General features: G+C 38.7%; 1 protein-coding gene across 8 annotated transcripts in view; it reads right to left on the reverse strand.

Moving 5' to 3' along the window:
* Positions 1 to 21,198, reverse strand: part of RGS7 (regulator of G protein signaling 7) — a 265,432-nt gene that overhangs the window by 11,601 nt on the left and 232,633 nt on the right. For 3 of the 8 annotated variants that reach the window (XM_069010377.1, XM_069010374.1, XM_069010376.1), the window contains 4 exons: positions 19,238 to 19,424; positions 16,373 to 16,462; positions 15,056 to 15,109; positions 14,265 to 14,554 (listed from right to left, as the gene is read on the reverse strand). In XM_069010377.1, the coding sequence (XP_068866478.1) occupies positions 14,450 to 14,554; positions 15,056 to 15,109; positions 16,373 to 16,462; positions 19,238 to 19,424 (436 nt within the window). In that variant the 3' untranslated portion in view covers positions 14,265 to 14,449. The other 5 variants (XM_069010375.1, XM_069010378.1, XM_069010380.1 and 2 more) reach the window with 5 other exon arrangements.

The following is a 21,198-nucleotide window of genomic DNA, read 5'->3' on the forward strand; positions in this document are numbered from 1 at the left end:
TTAAGGAAACAAAACTTTGTTGTTTCAGAGATAATGACTGTCTGGAGAGACTCTGCAGCCCTCAAGTCGATGTATACACAAACAAAACACACTGAGTTGTACACATGCCACTTGAGGACTCCACAGTCTGCGACAGCATGAGGGGTGGAATCCAGCCTCAGAGAACTCCTCTCCCCCTTCACCTCCTCAATATTGGGGATTCAGCATATCTTCAACTCACAGGAGACAAAAGCAATCTGTTCAGCATAGTTAGATCAAAAGGCAGACTGGTGTGAGTCACAACCACTTAGCAACTTGCTTAAATGAATTGTGGACACAGAATATGTTCAAATAATTTGCTGATAATTTTGCTTGAAGATGTTGGGATTAAAACCTTATTTTCTTTAATTCCCTGTAGCTATTAAACTTCTTTTAGCAAAATTCCTGTATTTTATGCACCTCTTATAGTAAGTCCAGTGTTATGCACCTACTATAATAAGTGCAGTGTTAGTTCTATGCACAATATCTTTACCTAGAAGAGACATAAAAAATATGTCCATTTTCAAATCTAAATTGAAAGAGCTGTTATTCACTATGCATAAAAAAAAACAATTGGAAGAGCTGAAAATAAATCACTGGCTTTTCCAACTCCTAGTTCCAGTTACATGTCAAAAACAGCCTTTCCTCACTTTGGTGGTCTGCTTTGGCTTTAATTTTTTTTTTTTTTAATATAAATAACATCCTAGATGCATTCCTATAGGTCTTGTTTTCTGGAACTGTTTGCTGCCCTATTTTTTGTTTCTTAGGAGACTATTTGGCATTTATGTCTCATGGTTTCAGTCATATTAGGGGTGCAATTTGAAAAAGTCAACTCTAGATATTTTATTATTACACATTATTTCTTTCTAGATGGAAAAATGTTGTTGTTGGGTTTTAAGGCACCGGTTGCGGTTGATCTTGCCTGATTTTTCAGGTTTTAATTCCAACTCAGCATGGCTGTGGCCAACAGCCTGGCAATCCACCAGCTGCATTCTGCCTCTCTTGCTCCTAATTATTTAGCTCTCCAGTTTTCCTCCCTTGTCAGTTCTGTTCTGGTCACCGCAATTAATTCCCATTTCTTAGTCCTGTATTCACCTTCAATTCATTAATTTCTGGCTGGACTCCACCACTGTTTTGGCTCAGCATTTTGCAGTTTATCTCATCACTGTTGTAAGGCCCTTTTTCTCCCTCTTTGGATTTCTAGGGTTGAAGGACTGTTTTTACTTGCTTCTTACAGAAGAATGGGTGACTATTTTGCTGTTTTCAGGTAAGTGCCAGGATAGATTCTGCCTCTCCTAACTTCACAGGCTGGTCTGGGAGCACAAAACCATCTGAAGTGTGCAGAAGCACCATCAAACACTTTATCCTGTAGGCTTTCGAGCTGTTTAATATACAAGGATGTTTGGAGAAAGAGACTGACTGATGAACCCCAACTCTCAGATGAAAGTTCCAAGCTCCAACCAGTTATTTTAAGGAATATTACAATTAATATCCCTTATGAGGGTGTTTTAAGCTTCTTGGGCAGAGCCAGGAGGCACTGAGTGATGGCTTTTCCCTAGAAGATAAGAAATATAGTCCCTTCAGAGTGATTTTCTCTCTTGGTCCTTTTTTCCTCAGCAGATTTGTGGCTTCACTGACATTCTTAATTGGTAAATTGTTGTGTAACCAAAGTCAAACTGCAGCTGCTTGGTTAATGTACAAGCATGCCTTAATCTGAGATAATCTTAATTCTTGAAGTGGATCTTTGTATAAATTTGGAAACAAAAATTTAGCTTTTCTCTGTGGGGGAGAAAAAAGGAAGTTTGTGCCTGCTTGGAATTTCCAGTCCCAGTATTTTATCACTGGCAGATGACAGCAATGGGGTAAAGTATCAGAAGATTGCAGATAAACCTTTTAAAAAATTTTCTAGTTGTAGGATTGATTTTGTTTGGGCCAAGTTCACTCATATGTAGCAGGGGAGCTGTATCACTTGAAACTAAGCTCAAATGAAACCTTAACACAGCTCCCTGACTACATTGAAATCCTTATTAGTAATGCCCAGTTTTACTTTAGAGACATCATGTTAAATCCTGTGCAAATACGGGGAAAGATAGCCATTCAGTACAGACTTCATATTTCTTGAAAGGAAATGTCCTGGATTTAGCTGGGATAGATTTCACTTTCTTCCTAGTAGCTGGTGCAGTGTTGTGGTTTGGATTTAGCATGAGAATACTGTTGATAAGACACTGATGCTTTTGGTATTGTGGAGCAGGTCTTACCCTCAGTGAAGGACTTTCCAGTTTCCCATGCTCTGCCAGGGAGCAGGTGCACAATAAGCTGAGGCAGCATCATGAGGACAGCTGACCCGAGCTGGCCAACAGGATATTCCATACCACAGAACACCAAGGTCAGTACAGAAACCGGGGCAGTTGGTCAAGAGGGGCCAATTGCTGTTCGGGGGCTGAGCATTGGCCAGCGGGTGTCAGCAATTGCATTGTGCATCACTTGTATTTCTTGGGTGGGGGATTTTACTCCTTCCTCTCTTGCTCTCATTTTCATTAAGATTACTGTTATTATGAATATAAATTTTTTCAATTATTAAATTTTTCTTAGCTTGTCCCATGGGTTTTACTTTTTCCTCTTCTCCTCCCAATCCCACTGGAGGTAGGGGGGAGGGAACAAGCAGCTGCTTAGTTTCCAGCTGGAGTTAAACCATGACAGTAAAGAACTAGAATAAGTACTGAATGGGTTCAGGAACACAAATTCTCCATGACTTTTTACCAACCAGTTGGTGTTGCAAAGTGATTTTGAAAAAAAATATTTCTTAGGGTGAAGTTGCATGAAATGCCTAATGCTTGGATTTGAAACATTAGGTATTTGATGGAAGTGATTCTTTGAAGCAGACAGTGGTATCTAATTAGTTAACTACTAAGGCAAAGGAGGCAATATACCAGTTGACGAAATTGGTGGCAGCAGGAGTTTGGAAATAAATATCTCTATTTGGCACTGAGAAGTGAAGCAGAGCTCAAATTTCTGTGGATTGCCTGGCCCCAAGCTCATCTCTCAGAGCTCACATTTCTGTGGTAAAATTAAATCTCAGTTCAAGATCTGTGATTCAGTGTGGCTACTTAGTAAAATTTGTCTGACCTCCCTAGGCTGTGAATATTTTCAGTTGACCTGTATGGAGCTCTCAGTAAGACCCAGCTCTGATGGGGCATTTCCATAAAAGCTTAGTAGAATTCTGCTAGCAAAACCAGAGACACTTTAAAGCAGTAATTGTCATCCTAGCTAGAAACCAGAAACACAGTGGCATGTGAAAACAATGAACAAATAGAAATCCAAACCTCAAGAAACCTCAACTGAGCAGAATATGGGGAACAGCCATTCATGGATTTATAATGCATTTTGTACTGGGTTCACTCAGACTGCCTCTTTAAAGGTGCTGCATTCCTGGTTATGGCTGCACCAGACTACTGCCAGAGCCAGTGGAGAAGTGAGTGCTCCCAGCAGAAGGCAGCTCAGCTGCCTTCTGCCCAGAGCTGCTCTGTGCAAGCATTCTGTCCCTAATAGCATCAATGCAGGTGGTTTTCCAATGCTAAATGAGATGTCTCTGGTAGTAACACATTCAAATTGATCATCTGCTTGTATCTATGACTGTCCCGCTTCATGTGTTCATGTTTAGGATTCCTAGTCTCTTTGAAACAAGATTCTCAATATTAAACCACAGTCAGCATGACAGATGGTACTAGAGTTGGCTGTCCTGAGTCTATTCTGTGCATTGCTAAAAAGGCTTGTTCATCCTGTGCACCCTACCATGCCCTGGAGGTATCAGCATTTTGTCATTTGACTTAGTTCCCATTCTTTCTTTTCTACTCTGAGATGCTGTCTACTATCCTTACATCACCTCTATCAGTCAACAGTGTTGTTTCTTAGGCCAAGCAGATTTCTGGTTCCAGCTTAGATTAGCTTCAGAAGCTCCATACCTACTGTCTCACGGGCAACATCAACACACACTCATAAATCTGTCAACAGGTCTCTGTGTGAGTAAGCTCGGCAGTGGACACACAACAGCGTCCCCAAACAGAGCCCTGGAAATGACGGCCTCCTCCTGCGTTACTACCGGAGGTTTACTCCACGGACTGTGTACTTAGCACTCCCAAAACACTACCTTTTCAGCTTAAAATGTTGCCTTATAGCACAAGTGACAGCAACGAGAAAGAAGCCCTGTCCTTCCTATTTAGCAAGTATACCCTTGTGTTCTCAGCCAGCTTTGTTCATGTCCATTCCTAAGGAAGTGCAGTTCAGTCAGCCCGGTCTGGGGTAGGACTGAACCGCCGTGCAGGCTGCACTCTTACAGAACGGGCCTAGCTTAAAGAACGGTTTGCTTCTGCAATGATAAGCAAGCAGGAAAGGTCTCTCTGCTGCTAGCTTGATAAAAAGAAAAGAAAAAGTAAATGATTATCAATAAAGTGTGTTTGGTTAGGTGTCACTGAGAGAAAGAAAATGCCATTTCATGTCACTTTTTAGAAAGCACAAGGTGTGTAACTTTTGGGGATCATTTTGCTCAACTAATCTTCAGATTCAATATTAAAATCTCAAACTTCCCAAAGGAAAGAGATTCTGCATCTTTTAATGAAAGATAAAACAACAATATAAACATACACAAATTTACAGAGAAAGGATCAACTTTAATACATCTGAAGTAAAAGGTGTTCTTTTTTTAAATATGGTATAAAAATAAATGCAAGAAACATTAACAGAGAATATACAGACAACAGACAAAGACACAGGCTTTCTTTCTCAATGTGAATACATCAGTGAAATGAAACCTTCTGTGCTAATTTATTGTGCAATAAATGTGATGCCATGTGTATATTTATTAATATATGCATTTTTTACATTTCTTCCAGTTTTTGATTGACGTATTTTTTTAATAAACTGTGCCTAGCAGAAGCTTTTTTTTCACTGTACTTGAGCTTGCAGAAAATAAAAAGACACAGATCCAGCTTGATATGAAGGAGGAAGTGAGCAGACAGTTTTCGAAATGGAGGCATCGAAAGGCTAGAGAGTCCCTCGGAGTCTGTAATGCCTTAGTATACACAAAAGAAAACAAGTCAGGTCCTTGCTCATGCAACATCTTGTTCTACTGTCCTCTGAGTCAGGCAATCAGTGAGCTACAAAGTATGTATAATGATTTGAGTCTGCTTCCATGCTACAAGGTGATCCTTTTAGTAGGACTGCACTAGACTGGTTAACCTCTTTGATGTGAGCGATTTCCCCTGAGGAAAAGATAAAAACAAAAAACAAAAACAGAAAACAGAGGCATGATCACTGCAAACCTGTTCATCAGCAACCACTCAGTGTTGCCACATCACTCTCAAATAACTAGGGGCACCAACTGGAGTCTGTCAAATCTTATACCACAGGAAGTCTTTACACTTAAACACCTGCACTGCCAGCCAGCCAGATTGCTTCACAGAACAAGCCAGCAAATTTAAAGGCCGTTTTTGAACGAGATTGGTTTTGGCTGATGAGAAACTGATGCTGAGGTTTTTGCTGTCAGTCACACCCAGAACTTGAAGAAGGCTACCGCCAGCAAGAGTGCCTTGTGCTGCAAAGATGAATGTGCAAACTGCAGTAGCTCTGTCACAGAGGACAAAAAAGCTACTTTCAAGTTAAGGTAAGAAAGTAAGAGGCAGATTGCAAATAGGTAGGAAAGCAGCTTTTCCATAAACACAGCTATAGGTTTGCTGAGACCATATTTACTATTTGTAAGGAACATTGGTCAGGTATATTACATGTGACTGCATAACACTGCTTTGAAGGTGTTGTATTTCCATATTGTTGTTTTCGTCATCATTCCTCCTGTTGTAAGGATGTGGTTTCAATTTTTTAACAAGTTCTTTTAACATGGTATAATGACTGTCCCACAAGAGCTAGGCCTACAGCATGAAGAAGATGGTGTAAGGTATGTCACTCTGGTGAATTTCAGGCAGATTTGAGCTTTATCTGAGCCAGAAAAAAACCACAGAACAGGAATTAGCTCTCCTACAGCCACATAAAAGGAGTTAGCTCTCCAAGGGCCATCCTACTGTGGCTCTGATCCAACAGAGGCAGAGCTGGCACAGCAAGCTGACATCACAGGCATACCCTGACAATGTAACACAAATATATCATAAATAATTAAATAGAAAATGGCTCTAACTCACCAGTTGTATATTTAATACTTACATTTATTATATTGTTCATTTTAAGTGCCCAGTTCAGAAATATCAAACTGATTTCAAGGAGAATACAGTAAGAAATACTGTAACTATGGAGAGATGCTTCATTTTCGGCAGTGAATGGTAAATGAACTTATTCTGCCACATCAATAAATTGTTAAGTCATCTGCAGCATTACATCTCTGGAATTACACAATTTAATATCTATTGTCATTATCAATTAAATTTATGCTCACAGCGATCTGCAAGTTTGTCTTGAGCATTCGCTCTTACGCAATAGATCAGAGCGGGTCTTCATAAAAGGAAGAATAACTATTTTATTCTTTGTTCTGTGAAATACAAATTGACCAAATGAGGATGAATACTTCCCCTACAACATAATTTGAAAGGGAACTCATGATTTACAATGTTGGGTTAGACTGCTCATCCATCAGGTTCACCATATCACCTGACAGTATTAATACCTACTTCTTTTAAAGATAGAAAGTCTCCTTCCTGGCACTCTGTCTTCCCTGTATCTGCCACTTTCTACCTATATTAAATGCACAGCTTCTTGATACTTTTTCAGCCTTAAATTCTGTTTTCCTTTAATGCATCAGGTAAGCTGTCATAGTAAGACATCTTTTCTTTTTAAATAGTCAAAAATCCTCAACAGCAGTGTGGCCTTGGAAGACAATTTAAAGCATTAAAAGCATTTCCAAGATTAATGTTTTGTTAGACAATTTTGTTAGACAATTCATGACTTTTGGTGCTAGACATAATCTCAGAAAAATTTGAACATATGCTTATCTTTGCCTTTCATTAAGTTATTTGCACTTCAGTTTATAAGTGTACAGGCCTGGCTAATTTCTGCAAACATGTATGCATTCCCTTTAGTACTGAACTGCATAACCCACAATTAAAATATTAAAACCAGGCATTCTCAGTTAGTTACAATTTACTCAAAACTACACTGGAAAGCTGCATAAACTCTTGTTGTGGTATAAAATCTGTGAAATAATTGTTTATTATTATTTGAAACTATTATTTAGGAGTTTCAAAATTTCTGGATTTTCTAGATGGACCATAACGAAACTCTAGCATCTCAGGAATGAATTATGTTATCACAGAAACTAGGAAGTTTTGACCTAAAATCAGGCCAAAAAGTAATTAGTTGATCTGATTTGTATAATCTTTTTCTACATATTGTTTGACTTTTCCCCTAGAGACACAGTGGACTTTCATGACAATTTTTTTCTGTATTCCACATCACTGGCTCCCTGGATATTGCTTGTCTTTGGATATTTTTTCTCCAAAGCCCTACAGTGATCAAGAACTCTCTGGATGGTCCTCTCCTTCACCTCCCCTCCCTGCATCAGAGAAATCTCCATATGAACAACAACAACTACAACAAATGGTCTTTTTCCAAGCATTAGTAGTTCTAATTGATCATAAAGTTGGAAAAGTGAGAGCTTAGAAGATACACCCTTCTCAAGAGATCTTCTTCAATGCTTATTCTGAATCATATGAAGTTCTCTGATTAGGAAAATAAGCTTTTAATACACAGAATCTATTGCAGCCCCAAATACAGAATTATCACATCTTCTTATAAGATCTGCAGGGACTTGTTATTTTCCACTTTACAAAATATTCCTTTCAAACTCTGTTCCAGAGTATACTTTTACTTTAGCTCTCTGTGGTAGCATTTTATAATTCCTGCTTCTAGGAGATTTCTAGATTTACTCAATTTAAAGATGGATGTAAGGCTCATCCATTGTGGGTCATAATTTAAGAGCTGAGCCTAGATATTTATTTCAGATGCAATGTTAACAGTATTTCTGTAGACCAGATTTTGATTTGGGAACCTGCATCTAACAGGCCAGTTTTCAGAGTTGTAGCATATGAAGATGTTTCCTGTGCTAATGAGATTAAAGAAAATGGAGGGGGGGGGGGGTGTGAAGTCAGAAGTAGTAGATGTTTATCTGAGTAATAAAAAGGAGATCCTTAGTATTTTCAATATATTCTTGCCATCAACATTTAGAAGCACACAGCCAAATTCTAAAGAGGATTAGGATTTTTTGGCTGTATTAATGCACTTTGGACATAGCAATTGCAACTATTTAAGACTTTTACTAAAAATGCAGAAGCCAAAATGGAACCCTGCGCACATACCCTGACAAGAGAGTCAGAGTATGAGAAGACAACACAGCAGCTGGAGTGAACAAGTACATCTAAAAGTACAAAATCAGTTGGCCTCAGCCTCCAGTCCCTATTTTAGCATATTAACTGTGACATAGAGTTGTCCTTCCAATTTTACTTCTACAGAATTTAGGGGGGGAAATTGTAAAGCTATGTGCAGATGCTGCTAAATACAGTCGTGCAGCCTGACCCATTTATGCAGCATGACACTAAAACCTCAAATAATCCAGCAAAAAAGTCAGCAACAACCTCCGTACATATGTGGTTTATAAGAAACCAATATGAAATGTGTATAGGGGCTGGAATTGAAATGTATAACAGAAAAAGATCACGTCTTTTCCTTTTAGAAGATTAATTCTCTTCCTTTCTGCTAAGCAACCTCAGTGGTTCCTTTTTCATGTTTCTTTATTGCCAGTGCAGATGCTACTTCCCAGGACTGATACTGGTAGAACTAGAAAAGAGAACTCCACGCATCTGACGGGGAAAGAGAGAGGTAGCATGAACCCCACTGTGAGCAAAATGAGATGTGGACCGAGAAGCAACCCTCCTTGGTCTCACTGTTCCCCATCTGCTCATGTGTGAAACACCTGCAGCACACTGTCAGCTCAGCCAGATCAGCAGGGAAACCTTCCAAGTGACACTGCAGTGCACTACACTCAGACCCGGTGTGTAAACAGCCCCTGACAGGAGCACAACTGGAGAGACAAGGGAGAAGAAGCAGTAAATCCCTTTCCATGTTGAGGGAGCCCTTGTTCTACCAGCACAAGGGAATTGCTTCAGCACTGCTCTGGGGTTCAGAATTCTGCTCCAGTTTCCACAGCAGCACAGGATGCTGCTCTCAGCCATCTGTGCCAGGTGTATTTCTCTTTCAGATGTGAGGAAGGGGACAAGGTTAGTATTTACTGAATTTGGGGCACAAGTTGTCAGCACAGCTGCAGTGCTAAGTGGTTACATGTGCAGGGAAATCCTTCTGCCTCTGGCTGAGATTTGCAGCCCTTTGTTCCCTTCTCATTAGGGCTGTACTCTTTCCTGCAATGATCTGAGGACAGAAGTCAGAGGCTGAACAACTGCTTTCCTGTTTTGGCTCACTCCAAATCCACTGACAGTCTCCATTTCTTTCTCCTTTTACACTTTGCATTTACTGATGAGCTGCTCTCACTTGTGATTAACCCAAAAACTCTTGTCAGATGGGGTAGTTTGAACTTGAATAACCATCTGAAGTGTAGGTCTCCAAGGGACCGATGCACAAGAAAAATATTTTCAGTATGTTTGTCCTGGGCCTGACTCCTCAATATCTCTCTCCAGTTCTCATTCCTGTAAATAGCCTAAGAATCAGGTATATGTTTGTCAGCTGCAAAATGGCAGACACTGGCCCAGTACCTTACCAGTCTGTGCTGGCTCCTCACTTGAATGAACCTGGTTGTGCAAGTGTTACTCCTAAGCTCCTCTCTTCCAACACAGAGCACAGCAGCTTAGCTCCAGTCACTGCAGAGCAGCACAAGGAGGCTGGTCTTCACTGGCATGTCCTTTATGATTTTCCTCTGTAGGCATAATTCTTAAAAAAAAACCCAAAGCTATGGGGTTCTTACTAATTAGTAAGCCAAAATAAAAATTTCAATTATTTTATTTGTTCTTTTTTAGTCAAACATGAACAAGACTTCCTGAAATGGAAAAGGCCTTCATTTCTACAAATAGTTATTTTCATTCTTGTTTTGTATTTGTCAAATAAATGGCTTTATAATTTATTTTTCTTCTGACCTAGCTACTTTTTTGTTTAAATTTTGGGAATGACCTGTAAGTAAATTCAAAATGAGATTCCACAGCTGATACTGCATTGAATTTCTCGGACAATGCTATACTTGAGGAAAATCTAGCCCTTGGCAGGATTTCAGGACTAGATGGACTTTTGGTCTGGCACAGTAGGGCCAGTGTACATAAGTTTTACCTATTCATATAGAAAAATTTCTTGATTAACAGATGAAATTATTTATCTGCTTTGTTGCTCTGAAAAAGGGATAGATTTTAACACGGAAAGAGATTACACTTGTTTAAACATCTAGAAAATCTATGACCCACTGATAAGAACTGGGGAAGCTATTGGAATGAGTTTTAATTTCCATCTCTAGGCCATAATTCACAATGTCATGTTAAGTGGCATTGGTTTGAAACTCCGTGAAAATGTGCTCTGTTCAATGGCCTTTGCATTTCCCATCTCATGCATGAAATGGCCTATTATTACTGGTTTGGAGGGGGGAAAAAATCAAAGGACTCTGGTCAGCCAGTTCTTTCAGGTAAGTGGGAGAAGACAACTGGGTAGGATATGGGTAATATAAGACATAACAGTTTTAAACTCAGAATTATTAAATGGGGTCTTGTTTATGATGTTATGCATGGAGACAATTATAGTTTGATGGCTTTCTAGTTTAATATATGAACTGAACTTGGTCTGTTTTGTACTGGCTCTACTTCTCTAAGACCTCACAAGCTTAAAACAAGCATCTTTTTTTTGCGTTCTGTGTGACTGTGCAGCAACAGATAAAATGCTAACACTGATAGTGGTGTCTGAAGTCATGGCACCAACACAGGAGGATGGAGGGTCTGCTCCTGGTAGCTCTAAGGAGGAAGGCTACCCCTTCTTACCCCACTAACTTGGTTCCTGGTGGGACAATAAAATTTGCATGGGGTGGAAATTACATTAGCCCGCTCCCCCTGTAAAGCAGGTCCCTTTGTCTCGAGGGCTCCAGACCAGTAATCGCAGCTAAGCACCAGGCTGCTCAGTCCTGCTCAGTCTGACACTGTCACAAGTCCTGCATGCACATGACAAATTACAGACAAAATTGTTCCTTAAAGAACCTCTTTGTTCCCATTTTCAGTGTATATTCACCCAGGTTTTTCCCCTCTAATGCAGATACTCACACTTGAGGTAGAGGAAATTTGCTGAGCTTTTTAATTTTTAATTTTTTTATAGTTTTTTTCCCCATGTGAATTCTTCACAAGAATTTCAGTTTTTAAATGCCACAGGAACTGCTGATTTCAGTCTCTCTACTGCTTTAGTATGTGACGAGATTCTCCTGCTCCATGACTTAGACCTTTAACTTCCCTAGTCCCTTGGGGACCTGCAGGTGACTGAACTTCTATTATTCTCAAAGAGAAAGCTGAGGGGCTGAGCTAGGCAGGGAGAAGCCCAGAGCACACTGTCACTGCTCTCTGTGCCTCTGACTCAAAGCTGTGACACACGTGGTTGCCCGTGTTAGTCCAAGGCAATTCACTTGTCTGATGGCTTCATTCCAGTAGCACTGAAGTGTATGTGCTCTATATTTTCACATAGTTCCTGGGAGCATAAGTGAGGCAGACCAAGCATACCTGGGGTTACTACTCAGGTACAAACTGTAAAGTGTTCAATAATAAATATTACATCTAGCAAATGCCAGTTTGCTATTACTTCTGTGTATTTTATGTGAATGCACATTCTAATTCTAGTTAGAATTCTAGAATGTGAATTCTAACACTATCCATATTGTCTGCTGCAGACTGCCGAAGGCATTAGCAATTTTGCACTATAAAATCTAAAGAGCATCTCATTAGTCAGTTTTTAAACTGAGCATTTAGGCCTTTCATGAAGTGTACCAACTTACTGAATTTTTTCTGGGAAGAAAACTCTTCAATGTCAAAGAAACTCATAGCTGAGCCTAGTGTATAGCTCCACTTCTATTTTTTCTGCATCAGACTAAAATAATGACTCATTATAATAGGTTATTTCCATGAAATTCATGAAATAGTACAGAGTAATTGCCCTCTACAAAGTTTCTAAACTTTCTATTTTAACAAATACTTTCTGTAGGAAGTATAACCCAATTTCAGTTAACGTTGATCAGGAGCCTCTTAGAGTCAACAAATCAGATTATGAATTATGAGTCCACCTTCTCAGATTGAGCCCCTAGACACAGCCAAGGTTACTGGGGTTTTTTTAAACACTTCAAATGGAAAAAACTGAGTTCTAATTTAGTTTAATACAAACCCACTTTGATACAAGTGAGGAAAAAAATGCAGTGAAAATTAGTCTAAATATTGCAAACCATCAGAGAAGAGAAACTGTAATTTTCATCTCACTAAATCAGAGATGATAGCACTTATCCAAGTTGTAGAAGACCTTTTTCACACCTATTTTCTGTCTTAATCAGTAGAACAGATCTATTCCATGGTCCCTCACTTCACAGTTGATCAAGTTAATCAGTACACTGTAGAAGATTCTGAGAAATGTTTCCCTTATCCCTGCTGATTGGAACCACTGTACCAAGGTGGATAATCACATATTATAAACTCATCACAACCAAGAACAAGAGTGGAAGAACAAGGATGCCTGGTGGAAAGAGGTCCTGAGGAAGTGGGTGACATGAATTCAGTCGTCTTGGAAAAAAAGCTTTGCATTTGAGCATCCTGATATTCTGGATTAATTTGCAAGCCTCAGACCTGTCAGTCTAGTAGAGATTATAGATCTAGCAGTGACATGTTTTTCTTTCATACCTGACCCGACTTGACAGACTCCACCCAGGTTAACAGGTAGTAGTTGGAAAAAAAGCAAAACCACAGACTTTATTTCAGTTTGCTCTGTGAAAAAGAAAAAAATCTCCCTCCTCTATCGAGGTACTAATGTCCAGAAATCCTCCTAGTTCACAGCTGGTTTATTGGGCCTGCCTTGCATCTCTGGCATGCTGCTATTCTGGTACTTCTGCCTTGAGATTAGCAGGATGAAAATCGGGCACGGCTGCAGGGCACAAGGCTCCAGTGTTTGTGCCCAGAACTGCTGGTTTGTCTGTAACGCTGCTCTGGGAGGGATTTCAGTGTCTCGCAGTCTTATCTTCACATTTTCCCTTTTTGTGCTGTATTCCCAACCCATCCACCTGCAGCTTGCTATTTCCCCCCTCATGGCCACCTGTTTACATCATGTTTACCATAGCCCGTTCCCGACCCCTGGGCTGCCCAAAATGCCATGAATAAATGTAGCATTGCAGCTTGCCAGGCACTGTGACTGGGAAAAAGTCTGGTTCTCAGAGGTCCTGGATGTATTACCCACTCTATGCACTCTCTTTTACAGACTTTTTATTAATATGGAACTTCCTACTGAATTATAGTGGAATTATCATGTATAACACTATCATGTACAATGTTGTTTTATAGATCCAACCTGTTTAGACAACACACAAATCACAACTGCAACATGCTATGGCAACACCACCATGCAAAACATTGGGGTTTTTGTTTCAAACATTGGGATAGTTTCCTTTGTAGCTGTTTATTTACTTTTAGTGTCCTTTACTGACTTTGTCCCATTGAATCCAAATTTCTTCCTGTTACAGTGGATTCAAAGCATATTACAGGAAGCCTTTACCTATAAGAAAGTAGTTAAAGAATTACTATTTTGTTTTAAAATGTGAGATATTCCCACAGCCTCACAAAACTTTCACTGTGTTTGTTTCTTTTTGTGATTACTGGAAAGTATATATGTATTTTTTAAATACTTGAGGCAACACTCTTGAGCCTCATTATAGGGGAGACAGTTTCTGACAACTGCTTCTCCTTTCCTAGAAACTAAAAAAACAAAAACCATGATCTTTGCTGAAAGCTCTCATATTTTTCACTTCAACACACACAGCTCCACTGACCAGGTCACAGAAAAAGCCACAGACGCACACGCACACACACACAGCAGCGTCACCTGCACAATTCAACAGACAATGCAGACAAACTTGAGTATAATCCAAGATCTTTCTACCTCTTTTCATAACAGGTTAGTGCTCGCCCTCAGTGTTGGTGTACAGTTTTTATGGCATGGAAAAATAGGGATGTTTCTGCCCTACAAAAATAAATGCGTTGAATTCTTTAGTTTGAACTTTCACAATGTAAAAAAAAAAATCCCAAAGAAACTGGATAAGTAAAAAGAATCCCAAATATAATGAAATCAGTGGATCTCTTGGCAGGTGGCAAAAGAACGCCCACACAAAATCTACCAGCCTTAATTATTTTTACCTTTGAAAAATAGCTTTCGAAAGTTATACATTGAAAAGAAAAAAATCAGTTCTTGTAGTCGATTCCGAAAATGAATCCAAATCAAACCCTTGCACATAAACAGTATGAATTCTTTGGTCCTGTAGAAGCTGTTAGACATCAAGGAAGATGGGGAAATTAGTATTGTTTGTTTTTCCCCGTGCCCAATTAAAAAAAAGGGGGACAAAGTCTTTTTTAGTAAAATAAAAAGAAGACAGGATGGAAATCCAATGTATTCAACTGTTTTAGACTTAGTATTTAAGAAGGCACCAGAAAAGGAAACAACATCAAGCATGTTTTCACAGATTCTTTACTAAAATTATAGGGGGGGAAAAATTACTTATTTCATGCTTCCTAATGCAAAAAGCATGGCTCCCAAAGGTCCATTCTTCCATGTGTGACTATTGAGATCAGTGGGAAAGGGACTAGGGAGGAGGGGTTGTAATGAAAGCACACTATAAAGCTGTCATTCCCAGGAAAATCCACAAGCTGTGATGAATACACTTTTAACCCTCAGGTTAGAGAAGCAAACGGGAAAGTAGGGATCAGTGAGGGGAAGGGGAGAAGGATGTCCCATCAGGCTTACTAGTCTTCCGAGGCAACAAACTTACCACATTGCGTGTGAATTTCTCAAAAGATGTTCGACGATCCAGAGTGTTTTCCAACTTAAATTTGAAATAAATGAAACAAAAGAAACAAAAAGAAAAAGGAGGGGGAAAAGAAAAGCAAGAACAATGGAGTAGAAAAGAAGGTTTGATGAAACAATGGACTGCAAAACAAAGTTTGTATAAATCAGGAAGCAAACACAGGTATGAGGCTGTAAAGGGACTTGGCAAAACAGGGGATGGGCAAAACAGATATAGTACTCGACAAAAATAATCTTTCATGGGGATCAAACTGGTTTGAATTTAAAGAAAAACTGAAAGTAAAAAGAAATAATGAAGTGCACATCTTGTGTTAATGAACTGACATTCACAAACTTAAGGACTTCACACGGACAGTTGAAGCTTTCTGGTATTTTCAACATCTCTCTCTATATTGGATCTTCAGAAATCAATGTTTGAACAAAAAACAAAATCACACAGTACTTTCACATAATTTTAGGTTGTCATTATAAACAATAGAATGCTACAGTGTTAATAACTACCTTGTTCCTGTAACAGTCAGGGCCCTGATTTTGCAAGGCACAGGGCTCCCAGCTGATTCTAGGAGATTACTGTTTAGAGCCCACTAATAGAATTATTTATCATCATGGAAATCTGCATTGTACAAGCTGCTCCACATACTCTGGGCTGTGGCTATTCAGAACCCATTCCATGATCTGGACTTTTCTAAGCAAATATTACATACCAAGTCATGAACCTCTGTTTGCCAAAGTGTGACATGATCAATCTTTCAGGTCAGATTCCTAGCCTACTCAAAACTATTCATGTAGTAATAGGGAAAGAAACAAAATTAGGAAGTCCCTATATTTATAGTTGAAGTTAGAAGTTATTAATATGAATAAGATTGTTTCTAAACACATTCTGTAGCTTTCATAGGTGGAATAAAGAGAACAACAATTATTACATAAGCAAACTTGCAAACATGAAAGACTATTCTTCTGGGATTTTATTTTATTTTTTTTAATGTATTTGTAAAGCACTTTGCAATTTAAGGTGCTTCATAACAGAGAAAACAGTACAATATGGGATGTAAAAATAAAAATAAGTTTTGCTAGATTAACTTATTGAAACATGCCCGCATGCAGGATATATACACATATATGTATATTGAACTCCTGTGTGTATGTGACCCTCCAAAAACGCCAAGCTGGTCACCTACCAGATATCCAGTTGCACTGGCACAGGGGAGAGAAGACTGAGTATTGTTGCAAACATAACCACTGCTTTGCACAGTGGCAAGACAAAGGCAAGATGGACCAATACCTTTTTCTTGGCCTGTAGCAGCTCCTGGTAGGCACTGGATCGTATAAAACGAGGATAAGAATCACTTTTCATCAGTTTGTAAATGTGCTCCTGAAAAGGAAAGGAGGAGCTGTTACTCCCTTGAAAGAAGACACATGTAAAATGGGAGGCAGCCACACGTTTTGGCTGTGGAATGTACACCAGCTAGCACTACTATGAATAGGAAGCATTACAGGACAGCAGGTTTCAATTCTGAAGCTAAGGCTTAATTGCTTTCTATTCTTAAAGCAGAAATACCACCCATTTCTTATATATAATTACACAACACACCTTTCTTTAATTTATAGACCAAATTTTCCAATACAAAATTATTTTCTAAGAATTGACAACCAAGTCCTAGCTTAAGGCCCAACTTCAAACCTCCCTTATATTAGTTAGTTTAGCTAAGTGATGAAATTGGGAGCTTTGGGTCCTTCCTCATCAGGTTTCCTGAATTAGTTTCTGGAGATACTCTTGTGATTTCAGAGGCTAGGAAGAGGTACTAGGCTTTCAATTCAGCACCACAAATAGTGCTTAGGTTAGTGAGGATTTCCCCTGGCTACTCTTGAAAACATTCTTTGACAGATATTTAGTCTGCTCACCAGCTAACAATATAAAAAGGAATACACATATGTAAATTGAAAAACAGTTCCAGGCTAATCTAATTTTCAACATATTAATTCTTCAGAAGCGTATAAAAATTTGGAAACCTTTATCCAGAAAATAAATTACCAGAGCAGCTTAAAAAACTTAATTTTGGAGCATTCTAATTTCTGAAAAAGATGAAAACCAAAAAATCTTCGATGTAGGACACTTGATAATTCTAGTTCTGATTATATGCTAGAGGAAAGATTTTTAGAAAAAGCATTCAGAATAGGAAATGCTCTCAAAAGTACTTTTAAAAGATCCTGAATTGTGTTAGCTATTTTTGTGGAGTTTTTCTTCTACTCAAATTCTTTTCTTTACTGTAGGAAGCCTGTAGCACAGCAATTGGGAAACAGCAAACAAGCTGGAAAGTAAATACTGTTTCTCAGCTTGGTAGTGCATAAAATTAGTGAATATAAAAAAAAAAAAAAACCAACCAAACAAACAAACCCCAAACAAAACTCCCCACTTTATCTGAAAATTAAGGCAAGGTAAAATTAGAGCTGTTATTTAACTTTTGCGGTATTAGAAACCTTAAAAATTATTCTAAATGTCTTTGATTGTATTTCTTACACTAAGCAGAGAAATTCTGGTGTACATTCAGAACTTAGACTGGTTTATTTGGGGAGGTTTTTTCCCACTCAGTGTTTGTGAAAGCAGACAATGCAGTCAACAGAGAGCAGAAACTGGCGATGGGCATTAAAATTTTATTTCTGAACAAGAAATATGCCTGTAAAAGCAAGAATAAATTAGGCTGTATTAGTATCATTAATGTACACATTAGCCAGGACACGTTAATGCACATATTTAGCACAATCAGACTATTTTTACTTACGTGTCCCATTTTACTCATGTGTCTGCATTTGACATGGAGATTCATCTTTTTGTATTTCCAGTCCAGAAATGCTTTTCATACATTTTTAACCACAATCAAATGACCCACTGACTTCCAGAATGGCACACAAGTGGTCTCTTTCCGAGCTAGCAGGCCAAAAAGGGCCTGTTGCAGAGGCAGAACCCTACTCCTGACAAAACCCTCCACCTCAGAGGGACACTTTAAAGCTCCTGAAGCTTCAAGTGAGAACATAACAGGTGTAGCCTCTCCATTTTCCAGAGAAATTGAGGCTTCCAGGTTTAAGGTTTTTTGCTGAACTGGATGGACTAAGCAGAGGTCCTCTCCAGGAGGAAAAGTCCTGCTTGCATAAAGACTGAATACTCCATGTCTCTCATAAACAAAGGACAAAATTACAAGAAGAGAGATCTGGAAGTAAAAGGGTATTGAATTTTTACACTTATTAAAAAATATAGATTGGATACTGGCAAGGAATTTGTCTTTTATCCATTTAACTGCCAAGACATGTTTTTTTAAAACCTTTGATCTTTCTAGATTGTTTATTTGTGTAATTTATGTCTTTGCTATACACTGCAGTCTTCAATCTCCAGGGGTCAGCAGATGTAAGCAAAAATTGTATGTTTGGTTTCATGCAGAGTACTTCAAAACAATGGGTATGACATAGGGTCTAATGAAAATTTTATTGCTTCTTCATAGGTTGCTATTCTCATAATGGAAGTATTAAAAGGAGGTAGAATTATTTCCCTTCATATTTAGGACAGAGGCATTGTCCCAAAGAGTAGAAAGCCTCAATTCAATTCCCTTCTCTCCTTTGTGGGGCCTGCAGAAGCATCTCCTGACTCTGTAGATGATGACCTAATAATCAAGCTGTAGGAAATTCTGCAGGGATATGATTTCAATCTCTCCTTTTGACACCATTTCACTTTGCATTAATAATTAAATTTTCATCACTGGGCTGCTGATGAAAATGGAGGATGATACCAGTTCTGCTACTTCTACTGTGAATCCAATTATTTTCTATTGCTTTTCTCAGAAGTCTGCAAAGATGAAATATTAAGTTATAAGTCACATGAAGTGTTGCATTTAATACAGAAGTACTTCATTTTTTATTCACTACATGCTTTCCTCTATTCAAAGTCCACTTGAAGACTGTATATCAAGCACAGAAATTTCATGAAGAACTTCATATGCCTCATGAAAGAAAGAGTGTTACACATTTGCATTGCCAAAATGGCATTTTAGAAAACAAGGCATTATCATTTAATTCCCAAATAAATCTCACTTTTGTATATAGGTTTCACTAGCCAATATTCCATTTCAAATGTCCATTAACATGGTTGCAAACTGACCTGAGCATCTTCAAATGTGTATCTTCCAGGTTCCTTCACATTCTGAGTGGTTTTGTCATAACTTTTTGAATCTAGGTTGATAGCGCTGGGTGCACCTGGAGCAAGAAATTCTTGCCAGATTTCTTGGACACGAGCAGGAACTTCACGGATAGGCCTCTTCTTCAGGTCTTCTACTGCTAACCAGAACCTATGGCACAACACAGCATCTTGACTTCCAGCTCAGGATAACCACTAATGAAGTGCCTGCATTCTTTCTTGCTCTTAAAAAAGAAATTAAGTAATGGAAGTTTGCATCTAAACATGTTAAAATAAGAAAAAGCTGAGTGATTTTATGTTGGGATCAGCATTCTGGTATAGTGTCTCAAGGCAATCAATCCACCTTTGGAAGCAATTTTTATAAGGCTCTTCATGAGATGGGTAGGAAATCCTTCATTACTTATGTATGGATAACATGCTTACAGGAAGACTTCCATTTAGCTGGAATTAAACTGAGCCTTCATTTTGGCTGAACCACAAGGGCTTATATTACCTATAAACTGACTGCTTTTTGACATTCCCTCAAAACCTGATAATTTATATTCTTGCTATCTACATGAGTCTCTGAGTCCTACTAAATCCTAAACTCTATAACTGTATTTTTGTTACCTACAAATCATGCATAAGTTGGAAAAGCATTTGTTTTGCTAATTATAATTTAACTTATTTTTTCAGCATTCCATCTATATGCATATTTTTCCTAAAAATGCTGAATGGAATTACACATTCTCTCCTCTGCTGCTGAGCAATCCAGTATTGGGCAGCCAAATGCAGTGTGGCCAGTTCGCTGCATCCACATTCAGTCTGGAGCAAGATCACTAAGAAGGTCTTGAGCACTTTATGATCATAGCTAACTAACTATAAGCTTCATTCCATTATTTCCTCTACTGGTGTTCAGACCAGACCCTCTCATGACACAAAACAATCCTAAATTAATTTAGGATTCCATTCTTAGACATGTTTCAGACTGCTTAGTTCTCCCCCAAATCCAAGAGCTCCACTGAAGTTTGACTTTGGTAAGCACGCAGTATGTACCATCACGACTTTTCGTTATTGTTCTGACACAGCTGACCCCATGAAACAGATAAGCTGAGCCTTGAAGTCATCTAACTTTGAAATCAGCTGGATTATCCAAGGCTTGCAAATAAATTGGGTGCACCTTTAAAATGTGGTTCCAGCCTGCTTACACTGTGAGATCAACTTAAGCTCTCTTAGGTGACTTCAACAAGGATGGGATAAGAGAGAGGAGCAGTGAAACTGTACACAGACCCCCAAGAAAGCAAAATGATACCACCCTCAATCCAAATTCTAATTTAATTATTGCAAAACTCTTAAGAGACGATAGTAAAGCATAGCAAACCTTACAGTGTTCCTGCTATAAGCTATTCTTCACCTGAGAACATTTACCTTTCAGGAAGCAATTATTCCTTCATATTCCTGTTTTGAAATTTCTTTGTAGCACAGGTGGAAGGAGCCTGTGGTCATTTTTCTCAAGCCAGTATGGTCAGCTTCACTCTACCAAGAAGACTATTTTAGGTATTTCTACAACCTTCAATTTCAATAGTATCTAAGCACAATTTTTTCATCTAAGATTCTCCAAGAGACAGAGAAGCAATATTGTCCCAGTTTTGCAAATATATTAATAATGTAATAATGTGTAGTGGTTTCTCCAAGGTCACAAAGGGGGTCTGTGCCAGTAGAACTCAAGTTTCAAAAATTCTGGGTAGAATCACTTTTATATATGAACTACATTTGAATTGAACATAGTTCTGCACAGAGCCTGGGGATGTATCCTGAGAACCTGATGGCAATGCAGCAAGAAGAGAGGCCTCATAACTCAAGTTTAAAAACTGCAAAGCACACAAACTCCAATTCAGTTCGCTCTCTCAAATTTGGGCAACCTACTTTGGTTTCCTTAATCTACT

Source organism: Aphelocoma coerulescens, chromosome 3, assembly GCF_041296385.1.
Source record: "Aphelocoma coerulescens isolate FSJ_1873_10779 chromosome 3, UR_Acoe_1.0, whole genome shotgun sequence".
NCBI classification, from domain to species: Eukaryota; Metazoa; Chordata; class Aves; order Passeriformes; family Corvidae; genus Aphelocoma; species Aphelocoma coerulescens.